The sequence below is a fragment of the Drosophila obscura genome, unplaced genomic scaffold (assembly GCF_018151105.1).
Source record: "Drosophila obscura isolate BZ-5 IFL unplaced genomic scaffold, ASM1815110v1 contig_208, whole genome shotgun sequence".
Lineage (NCBI taxonomy): Eukaryota > Metazoa > Arthropoda > Insecta > Diptera > Drosophilidae > Drosophila > Drosophila obscura.
The window spans coordinates 618,557-632,271 of NW_024542799.1; the positions used below are offsets into that span (position 1 = coordinate 618,557).

At 45.5% G+C, this 13,715-nt stretch overlaps 2 protein-coding genes across 9 annotated transcripts; one reads left to right on the plus strand and one right to left on the minus strand.

Moving 5' to 3' along the window:
- The first annotated feature begins 503 nt into the window (after positions 1 to 503).
- LOC111070871 (serine/arginine repetitive matrix protein 2) lies at positions 504 to 12,426 on the plus strand. 8 transcript variants are annotated; one of them, XM_022361903.2, is made up of 11 exons: positions 504 to 623; positions 711 to 1,017; positions 1,662 to 1,763; positions 4,330 to 4,713; positions 4,796 to 4,858; positions 6,230 to 6,398; positions 7,842 to 7,912; positions 7,972 to 9,871; positions 10,829 to 11,022; positions 11,095 to 11,304; positions 11,884 to 12,426. In XM_022361903.2, the coding sequence occupies exons 2-11, from the start codon at positions 779 to 781 to the stop codon at positions 12,071 to 12,073; spliced, it is 3,522 nt and encodes a 1,173-aa protein (XP_022217595.2). In that variant the 5' UTR covers positions 504 to 623; positions 711 to 778; the 3' UTR covers positions 12,074 to 12,426. The 8 variants fall into 8 exon arrangements, with proteins under 8 accessions (XP_022217595.2, XP_022217599.2, XP_022217597.2 ...); XM_022361907.2 differs by adding an exon at positions 3,464 to 4,214 and having other exon boundaries at positions 1,662 to 1,762; positions 7,972 to 11,022; XM_022361905.2 differs by lacking the exon at positions 11,884 to 12,426 and adding an exon at positions 11,420 to 11,723.
- On the minus strand, positions 12,422 to 13,635 carry LOC111070878 (peroxisomal membrane protein 2). The gene is made up of 4 exons (XM_022361913.2): positions 13,525 to 13,635; positions 13,301 to 13,413; positions 12,982 to 13,240; positions 12,422 to 12,925 (listed from the first exon to the last, which is right to left on the minus strand). The coding sequence occupies exons 2-4, from the start codon at positions 13,387 to 13,389 to the stop codon at positions 12,701 to 12,703; spliced, it is 573 nt and encodes a 190-aa protein (XP_022217605.1). The 5' UTR covers positions 13,390 to 13,413; positions 13,525 to 13,635; the 3' UTR covers positions 12,422 to 12,700.
- Positions 13,636 to 13,715: the final 80 nt, after the last annotated feature.

The window sequence follows — 13,715 nt, forward strand, 5'->3', positions numbered from 1 at the left end:
GTTGACCAGCAACACTGACGAAACATTTAGGCAACACTTACGTTTTATGCTTTGGCCGTTTTTGTTTGAACCTTATTATGTAAACAATCCAATGAAAAAGAGTTCTGAAAACTAGCCGATCCTGAACAAAATTTATGTATCTATCGGATAAAATTATTTGTTTAGGGCTGAGATGGCCAACTAGCTAGTAATATTAAACGGAATATCAAATTCGAGGACGTTGAATGTTTTGAAGAAAAAACATCGATACCATCGTGATAGTATCGGGCTCAAAAAATTATTAAAAAACCATTAAAACCTTTGAGGAACTTGTCCAACTTGTAAACTTGTAAAAATTAGATGCCACCTGTCGATTTGTTTACAAATGTGTCTTCGTATTTTTTAGCAGCCAATCCAAACATATCAAAAGCGCACCGACTGTAGCTCGATACTATCATGATAGTCGGAAAACCGTCGATAGTAGAGGCTGGCAGTAAAATATCGATACTATCGATAGTGCCATCGATGGCTTGACACCTCTAGGGCAAAGGAATTTCGCAAATTTTTTGTTTTTAATTTTTGTGCCGCAAAAAAGTAGTAAAGCCAGAGAGGATTGTCGATGCGTTGCAGTGGACAAAAGAGAGGTGTGTAGATGTCCCAATAAACTGTTTGCATAGATATTTTTGCCAACATTGCCACTAAAATCGATTTTGCCTGTTTGCAAACTGCAGTATTGGCGGAGCACTAGGTACCCGCGCGAGGACATTGGTCCATTGATAGGCAGCTACACGGAGGCATCATGTACAACGGCATTGGCTTGACAACCGCCCGCGGCTCCGGCACCAACGGACACGTGCAGCGAAATTGTGCATTCGTCCGGCCGGGCAAAAAGGACAAGGACTATCGCTGCGAAGATGACATCAAAAAGTTGGACGCCCAGCTGAATCGTCCGCCCAACAAGGAGATTCTTGACCATGACCGCAAGCGCAAGATCGAAGTCAAGTGCTTGGAGTTCGAGGAGATACTCGAAAAGCAGGGGTAAGATGATTATGATCTGATCCATACTTCATGTAAGGGGTATGTAAGTGCAATCCCTAGTTACATAAGGCCAGTGGCCCCAACGCATATGCAGCGCTGCAAGCGACCAACCAAGCGCCGCTGGTGGTGCTACTGCTTCTGTTTATGTTTGCTCGCTGCTTTCTCTGTTTACGGATTGCGCCTGGTAGCAGCGTCGACGTCTCGTTTTTCCCGCCACGAGTGCGCATACGCACTCGCGCAACCACCAACCCCTACCATGCGTCACATATGAGCACTGCGACCCTCTTCCGGTGTCCGGCCCGACACCCCATCCAAGGCATGGGCCTGGCACTGGCCTGCCCTGGTGGTGAAAAAAAAGTGCATTTCAGTTGTAGAGATTATTTCAATAGAAGACATCCGCGTGTCGCGTGCCACACGGACAAACGTTTCGAACAATCTGAGAATTTCCATTAAATTTTAATTTTAAATGTAGTTCAATAGTTAATATTAATGAAACAATAGCCAAAAGCCTTATTAAGTTAAGAATTCATCAAACACTTCGATCAATCTGCGTGTAAATCAGTCTCCAAGGTATTTTTATTTTGAGAGAATTTAAGCACGTGAAAATTTCAGAATAATAACGTATTGCTTTATGATCCAAACAGACGCACACCGGAGGACATCAAGACGCAAGTGGACTCGTTCCGCCAGAAGTTGGTGGGCCAAGGCAAGACAGATGCACCAAAGGATGAATTTGGACGCGTAGCGTGAGTAGTATATCCATTCAGGCTTATGTAATTTAAACAAAAAGTGGGCCTAGTTGACAAATCAATAAACGGTTAAACAAAACCTTTGCCACAATCTCGGCCAGCGACAGCTGTAGACCCCGCAACCCCCCTCCCAGCCAGGCAACGTGCGCCCCGTCATTGCGCCGCTGGGTGGTGCGCACAGCATGTGGCCGCCCACCACATCAGCCCTCCTGCGACTGGTCCATGCTGGCCAATAGACGTCGAGGAGTGGTGTAGAGAAAAGGCTGCTGCAAAGATTTTTGGGGATGCGCGCTCCCGTTTTCAGTCACTTCAAGTCTTCCAAAGCCAAAGCAACATGGCTGCACCGCTCAGGAATAATTAAATTAAACCATATAAAATACATAAATATTATTGAATTAATAAATATAAACACAAGCAGCCAAGTGTCCTTGGGCATGGACACAAGGACAAGGAGACACATGCAATGGCAATGCTGCAGAGAGGCTGCCACAGATTGTCCGAAAAGATACAGAAACTTTAACGGCAGGCTCTGGAAAAATCAATAAAAATAAGCAGCCACCCACAAGCCGCCGCCTGGCTAGAGATGCAGCCATAAGCCGCCGCATAAGCGGTGCAAAGCAAAACCAAAATATAAAATAGAGACACCCAACTAGGGAACCCGCTCCTCTGCCCTGAGGCAGCCCTTCAAGTGTGCAACGAAAAGAACAGACAAAAAGGAGAACAAAATGCAGCAACTAAAAGGCAGCCAGCTGGTAGTGGCGGTGCTGGTGGTGGTGTCGTCTTCGTCTTCCACCCCTAAAGCAGCATTGCAACCCACTGTTCAGGCCCAGCCGCGGATTAAGGGCTCAAGTCGTCGGATGTCGTTGTGTGTGTACTATTCTAGTGGTTGTTGCAAGTGTTAGGTGGAGTCCCATTACAATATGGTGTTAAGGCAGCGGCGATAGCAGCAGAGCAGAGCCAAAGGCCACACTGATGCCAAACTAAACGAATGCAACAAATCACTAAATAAGTCTTCCAAACCTAGCAAGTAATTAATTAGTCGTCTAAGTCGTCAAGTGGAGTCAAGAAGTGCGCATAGAGTTAAAAGTACGCGGTAAACGGAGTAAATCAAGGCATACAACTCGAATGCAGATCATTTTATAATATTAAAGCTAATCAATCCAATGTCTCCTAAACATAATCCAACGTCTTCCATAACGATAAGGAACATACAAAAAATTGATTGAAATTGCATTCGGATAATGCTGCGCATAATGTAGCCAAACCAAACGAATGTGAACCCAAACAAATGCTAATCCATCGTCTTCCAATAACCGATGAAAATACATATATATTTTTTTGTACCTATACAAGGAGTTTAAAGAGTCAGTCCACTGTCTTCCAAGTACATGGATCTAATATAATATTAAAAATATAATATTTATACAAAGAAAACATATATATAAATATTAAATAAACTAAACGCGAATATAAACGAATTAACATTCGGGTAAAATCCACTGTCTTCCGTAATTAAACGTGGAATTTAATATTACTATAATCGTAAGGGATCATATACAACAAACAACTATAAAAGAGTTAATTTTTTAAATTTTATAAACATTAAAAAAAGTTTAAATATAAATAAAATATATAAAAAATAATAAAAACTAAGCGAGAAGAAACAAAACCCAAAATGCTCTCCTCGGAAATCTACACCAATACGACCACCTCCACGGCTATGGCAGCAGTGGGGATAAGTTCTGCTGCTACTGCTGCTGCTGCCTCAGTGGCAACCACAACAACAACAACAGCCACCACGTTGCAAGTGGTGAAAGCGAAAAAACGCCGCAAGCGTCGCAAACGCGCAGGTCACGCAATTGGTGCCGCCGCCACCACCACCACCACCAAGACAGTCGCAGCCGCCACAGCCAGCCACCCTAGCTGTCCCCATACCCATACCCATACACACCCCCAAGCAGGAAGCGTTTCCCTACCGACAGTCAACGGTGGCAGGAAGTGCAAGGCCCAATACTTCCAGCACGATAATCGGGAGTACTTGGCCAAGTACGAGAGCTTTCACCTCACGGCCCACCACATGGCATCGGGAGCAGCTGCGCTGAACTATGCGGCGGTGGCAAAGAAGTTCAAGCCCTTGCGGCCGGCGTTGGCAAGCGGCGCCAAGAAAACCAGGCGACCAGGAATGCCCAGAAAGGTGAACCCTGACTGCGCCTGCGCCTGCCAATCCGCAGTAACGGAGCCGGCCGCGGAGCCCAGCCAGCGCGCAGCTGTTGCCACGCATAGGACGCAGGACTTGCCACTGTCCACGTCACAGTGGGGAAACGTAAACGCCAACGCAAACGCATCAAAAATCAATATCGATGGCCAGATACTGCTCGAGTTGCTGAAGCACTCCTCGAACACGTTGCTGGAGACACTGCTCGGTGCTGGCAGTGCTGTGACATCGAGGTAGCACCCCTTTGGCACTGAAACTTTAACTTCAACTTTAAAACCCCACGATTTAAGCCTTGATAATTGTTTCGTTACTTTTACTAACGCATTCCCTTGTTGTATCCCCTTGCAGTGCTCGCGACACCCATCAGATAGCCGAGGCACAGCAGCAAAAGAACGCCAGGCTGCGCGAGGCCTTCAACATATCCAGCTACTTTGTGGAGGGCAGTAGCTTCGACAACGATCGCAAGGCAAAGGAGGATCTGGCCAAAAGCGTGGCTCTCCAAAAGGAACTGGACGCCCAGCGCGAAAGCCTGGCAGCGGCGGCGGCGGCTGCGGCAGCTGCTGCAGGCAAGGACAAGGAGACGGGCAAGCGATATGCTCTGGTCCGTACCCCATCCCGAGAGAGAGATCGGGATGGAGAGGGTCATGATGCCGCCGCCAGTGGCGATGAGCGCGAGCGCGAGCATGTCTCAAAGTCAGACAAGAAGAAGCGCAAGAAGCGCGCCAGAGAGAGGTAAGCGCAATGGATATCCATAATCCAACAAAAGTTGATACTAAATGGCGTCCCATCTCCATTTTTCTCTTCTGTTCGTTAGCTCTGCTAGTCCTGAGCGCAAAAAGGACAAAAAGAAGAAGTCAAAGAAGCACAAGAAAGAGAGGTAAGCAATAGGACTGAAGCCCAGTTTTTGCAGATCCTGCGGCCTTCAAACAGTTGTAGCTCTCTGTGTTAGTTTTGTCGTTTCTTTCGTTGCTCCTTGGTTGGACTCTACAGTCATGAACTTTTTCGGTTTATCCTTTAATCCTTATCGTACATAGTCCATAGTAAACTGTAAACAATTTGTGCCTAGATCGTGACAAAAACAAAAAAACAAACCCAAAACCAAAGAAAATCTTTTGTAACTATCAAACTATCAAATTGCTTAATACATTTTGTGTTTTTCGTCTCTACTCCTTCTTTTACATTGCATTTGAAACCACAAAAGGGACTCATATGAGAAAGAAAGTAAAAAGAAGCGAAAAGTTATGTACAAATGAAATACACACTTTAGTTATAAACGAGAACCTACACATTCACATACACACACGAAACACAAACACACACACACACACACACCATAAGAACCAATTAAATTAAACAATCCAATCCAATCCAATCCAATGAAGTGAAATTAAAATGAATATGAAATGTGTTTCAAATGCGCCTCTCTGCAATATATACTACTTTCGATATCCTAACATTTGCCAAGACAATCTTTTATTTGAATCTGTGTGCAGCGGGGAGTGAGTAGATTTATCAGGGATATCTGATTTACTATTGATATGTATGTATGATGGGTCGGTCGACTAATAGCTAACCACACGATTCCCACTCTAATACACAAAACCATGCCATCCAATCCATACTAATCTCCAATCTCCAATCCCACACAATCTTTGCATCATTCACATTTTCCCCAAAAAAAAAACAAAAAATAAATAAAACACTCTGCCCGGCGGTAAGTAATAATTCGATTCTACAATTCTTAACAAACTTTAGTTGCCAAAAGAAGTACCTCTGCATTGCAAACAGACAAACCAAAAACTAAGAAAACTAGAATACTAGAATACAATTACAAATATGATACGATATGATACTGAAACCATAAAAAGTTTAAGAGGTCTCTCTCTCTGTCTCTCTGTTAAGGAATGCAAAGAAATATTTTTGTGTGTCGCAACAATTAAAAGCCAATTACTTTCTCATCTTTCTTTCTATTATTATGATTACCTTCTTTAATGTTAAGACAATGCAATTTGAGCAGTTTTCGATGAAGGTAAAGCACTAAACCACAAGTAAAACCTATTTCTTAACATTTGCTGCCAAAAACCAGTTTCTTGGAGCTGTGATGTGCAGTGTGCACACGGTTCCCCCCATAACGCCTCGTCCAAATGAATGTGTGTTGTAGCCAGCACAAAGATAATCACACACAAACTCCCACCATCAATGCCGGATATCTACTAATCCCCTGTCCCCACTACGATTCTACTTGCAGTAAGTCCAAAAAGAAGAAATCCCGCAAGCGCAAGCACAGCGCCAGTGACAGCGACAAGGATAGCGACAAGGACAGCGACGAGGAGGCGGCGGGCAGCAGCGATGAGGAGCGCGATCGCGATCGTGATCGTGAGCTAAAGAGCGCACGCAAGAAAGCCAAGAAGGACAAGGTATGCATGAGCTCCGTCTGAGGATACACAATAATATCAGAAAGTACTAGCGGAGAGCGATGAGAGCTGTGGAACTGTGGGGAGTGTGCATGTGTCGTATACGATATATCCCATACATTAATATACTACCTGTCTATCTCATGAAACACTTCTAATGAACTCTTACCTCTAACGCTGTTTCTCCAACTATTTCTCCATACAAAATCCAATCCAAATCCATTAATGATGTAACATATATTTACACCTAACTAATCAAGCAATCATTAACTACGTCTGACCACAAAAAAAAAAAAACAAAAATAATCTAATCCAAATGGAAGTACTGGCCTTTCTCTCTCTCTATAAAATATATTTATTAAAATATTTATTACCTGTATATGATGATAACTCTCGTTTGACTTTTCGTTTCGTTGTTTCAATTGTTCACCAAAATATTAAACATGCGCCATTTCTTCTCTTGCTTATTTACTTCTTTTTCCACCAAAATGAAACATTCAATAATAACGATTGACAAAAAATAACCACTCAGTGCTTACTGAACTATATAAAACCTGCAAGCAAAACGTTGTAACGCTAACGTTGTATATCCTATCAATACTAAAGCATACAATTTAATTAGTAATCAAACAAACAAAAATACAAATCAAAAAAATATCACCCAAAATATTGTCGAAAGGTAAAAGGCTTCAAACGCATTCACAATCTAGTATAACATTTTTTTTTTATTTTATCAATGGATTACCTTAATTTCATTTTGTTTCCTCTTTTTGCCTAAACGAAAATTGATTAAGTGGGGCTATACATACCACATACCGATCTTATCCAGTGGTGGGCGCGCACAAGATTTATTCTTTAATATTTAAACAAAAATATGATCGAATATGCAAAAACAAAATTCAAAAAGCGTGCCCAGCGCTGATCTAATATTTTACATTCAAATTTCCAGACTATGTATGGATGGCCTCTCTTTTTGTTTTATTTCATTTTGATTCGTAGCTTGTGTTTCTTTGTGTTTACCAAAAATTTAAATCCAATTAGTTTAAGTAAATTTTGAAGAAACGAAAAAGAAAATTTATATTTTGTTTATGAAAACCCTTGGCGCTTCATTGATATAGGATAGCTTTCAATGGCTCTCTTGTAGTTTTGTAAGTACTTTCATTTGACTGTTTTCCTTAAGATACTTACTAATACTCCAACAATCATATGATACCTAGTGTGAAGTGATAAATGATAGATGAACAAGAATACTTTTTGTACAAATCCAAGAAAAAAAAGAGCGAAAATGTTTTGCACCCAAAACCGAAACTTCATATGTCTATCATGCGCCATAATGAATGATCGTTCGATCTGTTAAATATATACATATTGCTAACAGTTAGACTCTTGGCAAGATCCCATACCAAGCGAGCGATTATTAACGATCTTCACTTTTCTATTATACAGAAAAAGCGCGACAAGAAGCTGAAAAAGAAGTCACGCGCCCGTGCCAGCTCCTCAGACTCGGAGCGCCCCAAGTAAGTTAACAATATGCCAACATTTGACCTTAAACTAATTTAAACATTTCATTTGACAGCTCTCCGTCGCGTAATGAGCGCAAAGGCAAAAAGTCGGGCAAAACCCGTGGGCCAACAGCTACCACAGCTGAAGACAATGGCACATCGCGGGAGAATCCCTTCCGTAGCCGGTCCCGCGAGCGCCGCAGGGAATTAAAGCGGCCCAACGAATCATCAGGCGGCGATGTTCGAAGGGACAAGCACGAGCGCAGCGATAGTCGCAGCCGCCGGCCCAAGTCGAATGAGCGAGCGCCAGCCACGCGGACCTCGCCTCGCAAAGAGCCGGAAAGGAAACGCGAGCGTTCTAAGGAAAAACTTCGATCAAAGGAGAGACTTCGATCAAAGGAGAGACTTCGATCAAAGGAGAGACTGCGATCAAAGGAGAGACTTCGATCGAAAGAGAGACCAAAATCAAAGGAGAGACAGAGGTCGAAGGAACGACAGCGATCAAAGGAGAGACAGAGGTCGAAGGAACGACAGCGATCGAAGGAGAGACAGAGGTCGAAAGAGCGACAGAGATCGAAGGAGAGGCTCCGCTCCAAAGAAAGACAGCGTTCAAAGGAAAGGCCACGCTCTAAAGAGAGGCAAAAAGATAGTCAAGTATCTAAGGATAGGCAGAGGTCAAAAGAGAGACAAAGGTCAAAGGAGAGGCAGCGATCAAAGGCGCGAATTCAGTCCAAAGAGAGACTGCGATCCAAGGATAGAGCGCGATCCAAGGATAAACCCCTGGCAGTAGAATCCAAGCGAGACAGATCAAAGGACCGCCAGCGATCAAAGGAGAGGAAGCGATCGGTGGATAAGGCACCATCCAACGAGCGAGATATGTCCAAAAGTCGGCCAAGATCAAAGGAGAGGCAGCGCTCGAAAGAGCGACGACTTTCCAAGGATCGAGTTCAGCAATCGAATGAGAAAAAGCGCTCCAAGGAGCGACAGCGATCAAAAGAGCGTCAAAGATCGAAGGATCGACAGGCAGTACCAATCCTAGCCATCTCCAAGGAGCGCACCCATAGACGAGATGATCGTGATCGGCGCCAGCGATCGAGCTCGGCCAAAAATCCATCGGATACCCGCAAGCCGACTCGGAGTTCTAGGTCACTTTCCCGTTCCCGCAAGCAGCAGTTGCCGGACCCAGTTGTTGGTAACAGCCGACGCAGTCATTCCCCAGAGGTGCCACCCAAGAAGACAGCGCCACCGGCATTCAATCCCTTCAAGGCTGCAGAAGACACTGTAAACGATATACTGGGCACCAAGTCAGTGATTGTGGAACTTGAGAAGACCAAGCGCCAGCGCGCAGTCTCCAGCTCTAGCTCGACCTCGGGTAGCTCCAGTAGCAGCTCGTCGGCTTCCGGGACGCCTTCGCCCAAGCCCAAGCCAGGCAAACTGCGACGACGCAGCAAAACACCAGATCCGATCAAGAAGGAGAGGAGCCCCAAGCGAGATCGTCGTACCCCTCGCCAGAGCAGCGTGAAGCGCGAACGGTCCCGCACTCCACAGAAGCCCAAGCCAAAGAGTAAGGCAACCACACCCAGTCCGAAGCCACCAAAGCGACGCTCACGCAGCTCAAGCTCTTCGGAGCTGCGCTACTCACCAGCGGAACGACATCCAGAGCGCTACCAGGACATCATACAAGACAAGAAGCGGCCATCGAAGGCTCGCGACCTTTCCACAACGAAGCCCGCGCCCGTGGTGCGCCTGAGGGCCCAGAGCGATGACGGCAGCGATGCCGATGCGAGTGGCTCCAATGTGGATGCGGCAGCACTGGACGAATTCCAGCAGAGCAAGCAGGAGCGCGAGGAACTGCAGGAGCTGCGCATGCTGGAGCAGCTCAAGTCGGGCATCGCCGCCAAGGCCAAGCAGAAGATCAAGACCATGGAGAAGAACGGGGACGCGAGCAAGGACTCTGCCAAGGAGGGCAGTGATGTAAGTGGCAACGAACTGGTGACGGCTACTAAACGTAATTCGCTAAGTGAATTTCTTGTTGCTAACAATGTAACCGCTTTGATTAACCCATTGACAACGACTACGACAACGCCCCCGCCACCCATGGCTGTGATCCTACCACAGGCACAGCCATATTCGCAGATACAGGAGCAAAAGCCGCAGCAGCATCAGTCTGTGGAGGAGCCAAATCAAAAAAGAGACGCCACCACGACGCCGCCCATTTGCAAAGCGCCCCAAGTGGCTGCCAATGGCGACGCCAAGAGTCCACCAGCAACGAACTTGATAACCAAAATCCATCAAAGGCCTCCACAGCAGCCGCAGCAGCAGCACCACCAACACCATCAGCAGTCGCATCAACACCAGCATCCACACCAACAGCAGCATTCGCATCCGCACCAGACGAAGCGAATCTTTCACAATCGAACGCTGAACAATAACCCAAACAGTAGACATAATACTAACAACAACAACAACAACAACAATAGCAACAACATTCATGCATGTGGTGGTGGTGTCCCTCATTCCAATAGCAATCCCGGCATGCTGCCGTTCCTGGCCGGCACGCCGGGCACCTACAACCGCACAACGAACCGCCTCAATCACGGTCCGCTGCTGACGGCCACCCATTACAACATATGCAAGAACCATCAGAACAGCATGCAACAGCAGGCTCTGCTCGGTCGCCGCGACCACCAGCAGCAGCATCTGGCGCATGGTCTTGTCTATAACCCTAGTCTCTTTGGCCTTGGGCAGCAGCAGGCTGCTGCGGGCCTGGCCTTGCTTAGTCATCCCCAGCATGCGATGCCCGGTAGCATTAGTTTCAGCGCGGCTGCAGCGGCTGCGGCCGTGGCAGCCAATAGTATAAGCTATCATCATCATCACCAGCAACAGAAACCGAAAATTGTAATAAAACCATTCAAACTTCTGGATCCACAGCCCTTAGTTGCGGCACTCGCCGACAGCAGTCTCGTGGACGCCATCGTCTCCAAGGTGTCCACCGCCACGGTGGCCGCAGCGGAGAGTGCAGCGCGTCGCAGTCGGAGTCGCTCACGCCGCAGTAGCCACAGTCGCAGCAAGCGACGCACGAGTGGCAGCCATCATCATCATCACTCCAGCAGTCGCTCAAGATCGTAAGTGTCCCCCCACTCGTTTGCGTTGTGACTGACACTCAATGAATTCACACTGTTCCTTTCTCCCCACAGACGCTCTAGCTCCAGCAGCAGTGCTAGTGGCTCGCGCAGTTCTAGGTCCCGCTCTGGCTCGCAATCATCTCGTTCCAGCTGCTCGTCACAGAGCAGTTCGGGTAGCTCCTCCAGCAGTGGCTCAGGCACATCACAATCCGGCTCACGTTCCCCCTCCATACCAAGGCGTCGGGGCTCACCCAGCTTTCTAGACAGACGTCGCATTACAAGGTAGTTAAGCGGAAGATTACACGAAATTTGTTATAGAATTCCTTTTGAATTTTTGTTTTTTTAATATTTTTTATATTAATATATTATTTTAATTGATTTACTTAATTTTCCGTAGCCGTCGGCCGCCGCCCAGCACCAGACGCTAGTTGGTTGCCATTGAACCTTTGTGTTGCATTGATTTCCCAATTTGTTTATTCACGGCACCTGATTTTATTTAATTGAACTTGATTATTCTTTTTTCCAGCTGACTCAGGAACTACTTATAATCTGATTTTCAAATTAATTTCTTCCTTTCAATGCAATATATATTTGTGTATGCTTGTAAAATTTACTTTATCTGATTATTTCCCGTATTGAGCGCCAGATCCAGTCAATTTTATGGAACTAACGCCAATAAAATATATGTCATCTCTTGCTTACATCTTATTGTTTCTTAGGATTTCATTTCTATCATTTATTTTTAGCGAATTTTTTATTGAGTTGATTACAATTTTCAGTTTGGTGAGTTATCAGCAGAGTAGTCCCCTAAACTCAGTTGATGAAATCCTTGCTTTAATATATCCTTATCTATATTCACAGTGCTCGCAAGCGGCCCATTCCCTACCACCACAAGGCAGCCGGAGGCACGGAGGGTGCTGCGGCTGCTGCTGCTGAGGCGGAGGAGGCCTCCAGCTGCTGTTCGAGCTGCTTCAGTCGGGCCAGCACACCGACCACGCCCATTTGCACTCCGCTACGCAACAGTCGGAGCCCCTCGATGGCAGCCTTTTGAGTGTTAACCGATTCGCTGCGCAAAATGTGCGGCGAATCGTGAGCGAAGGAACTCCTAGTCAGTCGCACTAGTCAGACTTATAGTCGCCATATGCACCATACTCCTGAAACCCCTCCCCTCCCCCCTAGGTTAAGATAGTTGTTATGCCAAAGGACATTTGTTTTACACGCATATTCCCCCGACACTTAGTTAGATATTTAATTTCGCTGTCAATGTGCCCGGAATTTACTAGTGAAATTATATTGTAGCCACGATATTATGCCAATAATACTCGTTTGTAAGCCTCTACTCAAATTATTTGCTAATTTTAAGCTGAGTTTTAAAATAAATATATTATTTGTTGCCATCTCGAATGAATACGTTTATTTTGGGCACGTAAAAGAAAAAAAAATAAAGGGTTTTACAATACAACCAGACGATAAGGCTGTCTGTTGTTCCTGTTGTTGTGCTTATCTCAAGCCCACACACGAATCTCAGAAACGTATCGGACTCGCAATAGTTTTCGCAATCTGCGTTTAAACGCAACAAAGATAATGGTAATGCCTTTGAAATCTAGTTGGTAATCTGAATATTAAGCTAAAGCAACATTAATATAGTTGGAAAGTCTTGGTGTCCGCAATGGAATGTTTATTTGGACTTGTCAGCAGCCTGCTTATCCGCGAAACGTCGACGCTTCTTGGCAATATAAACTACCCAAATGAAGGATATTATGGCCGTGCTAATGGAACGGAACATGGGCGGCACATAGGCAAAGTTCAGATACACAAACAAGGACAAGTACTGCCAGTTGGCCTTCAGCAGGGGCAAATACAATTTCTCGACATTCTTAAGAGCCGTGCCGTGGGAGTTGCCCTGAAAAATATCAGGTGTTATAAAGAAGGGCGCCTTAATGAATGAAGACTACTCACCTCGAACAGTGACAGGAAGTAGAGGGAAAGCGCCTGGTAGATGGGGGCATAGACTAGTCGTTCAGACAAGAACAAATAGAATTTCCTGAAGCGCAAATCATGGCTGAAGAGACGCTCCACGGTCTGGTAGAAGTAGTGGGGAACACTTCCACCGAAGAGCAGACCAAACAGTCCATAGGCAAAGACGCTGTTCTGGTTCAATCTCTGTGCCCCGGCCAGACGCTGCGATGTCACATTGGCCGAGGTAGCCAAAATGCACCTGAAACATGTCGACCCCGTTAGATGCCAAGTGGTTTGTGGTTTAAAGTTATGTACTCACGCTGTTATGGACTTCGTGCGAACCGGATGATTGAAAAGTTGCTCCAGATAAGTGCCAAAGAGCGAATAAAGTGGCTTCGAGAGGGACATCTTGGTGTTCTGCTGCGGCTATGCCTGGAATTCAGAATGGAGTTAAATATATAATGCAGCTTTCCGCGGGCTAAAGTGCAAAGTGCAACTCGCAGAACTGATAACGCATATTAACCGGTTTAGAACCCCAATTACCCAAGAAGACCAAACTGGTGGAGCGTAGCTAATCGACTGCGAAGTTCACGATAAGCACCTGTGGATTTGTTATTTTTGTATTATTTTTATTAATTATTCTTATAAAACTGTCGCAGTGTTGCCATCTATCGATAAGAAAAGTTCTAGGAGATTTTATCTTTTTTCATGGCGATTAAAAAGGCAATCCAATA

What these genes read in the sequence shown, in the direction of transcription:
- LOC111070871 (XM_022361907.2), top strand. Translation starts at nt 779, where the DNA reads ATGTACAACGGCATTGGCTTGACAACCGCCCGCGGCTCCGGCACCAAC. An exon ending in GGATGAATTTGGACGCGTAG is followed by an intron (nt 1,763 to 3,463) that starts CGTGAGTAGTAT and finishes CGGAAATCTACA; the next exon opens with CCAATACGACCACCTCCACG. An exon ending in GGCAGTGCTGTGACATCGAG is followed by an intron (nt 4,215 to 4,329) that starts GTAGCACCCCTT and finishes ATCCCCTTGCAG; the next exon opens with TGCTCGCGACACCCATCAGA.
- LOC111070878 (XM_022361913.2), bottom strand. Translation starts at nt 13,389, where the DNA reads ATGTCCCTCTCGAAGCCACTTTATTCGCTCTTTGGCACTTATCTGGAG. An exon ending in CGCACGAAGTCCATAACAGC is followed by an intron (nt 13,241 to 13,300) that starts GTGAGTACATAA and finishes GACATGTTTCAG; the next exon opens with GTGCATTTTGGCTACCTCGG. An exon ending in ACTTCCTGTCACTGTTCGAG is followed by an intron (nt 12,926 to 12,981) that starts GTGAGTAGTCTT and finishes GATATTTTTCAG; the next exon opens with GGCAACTCCCACGGCACGGC.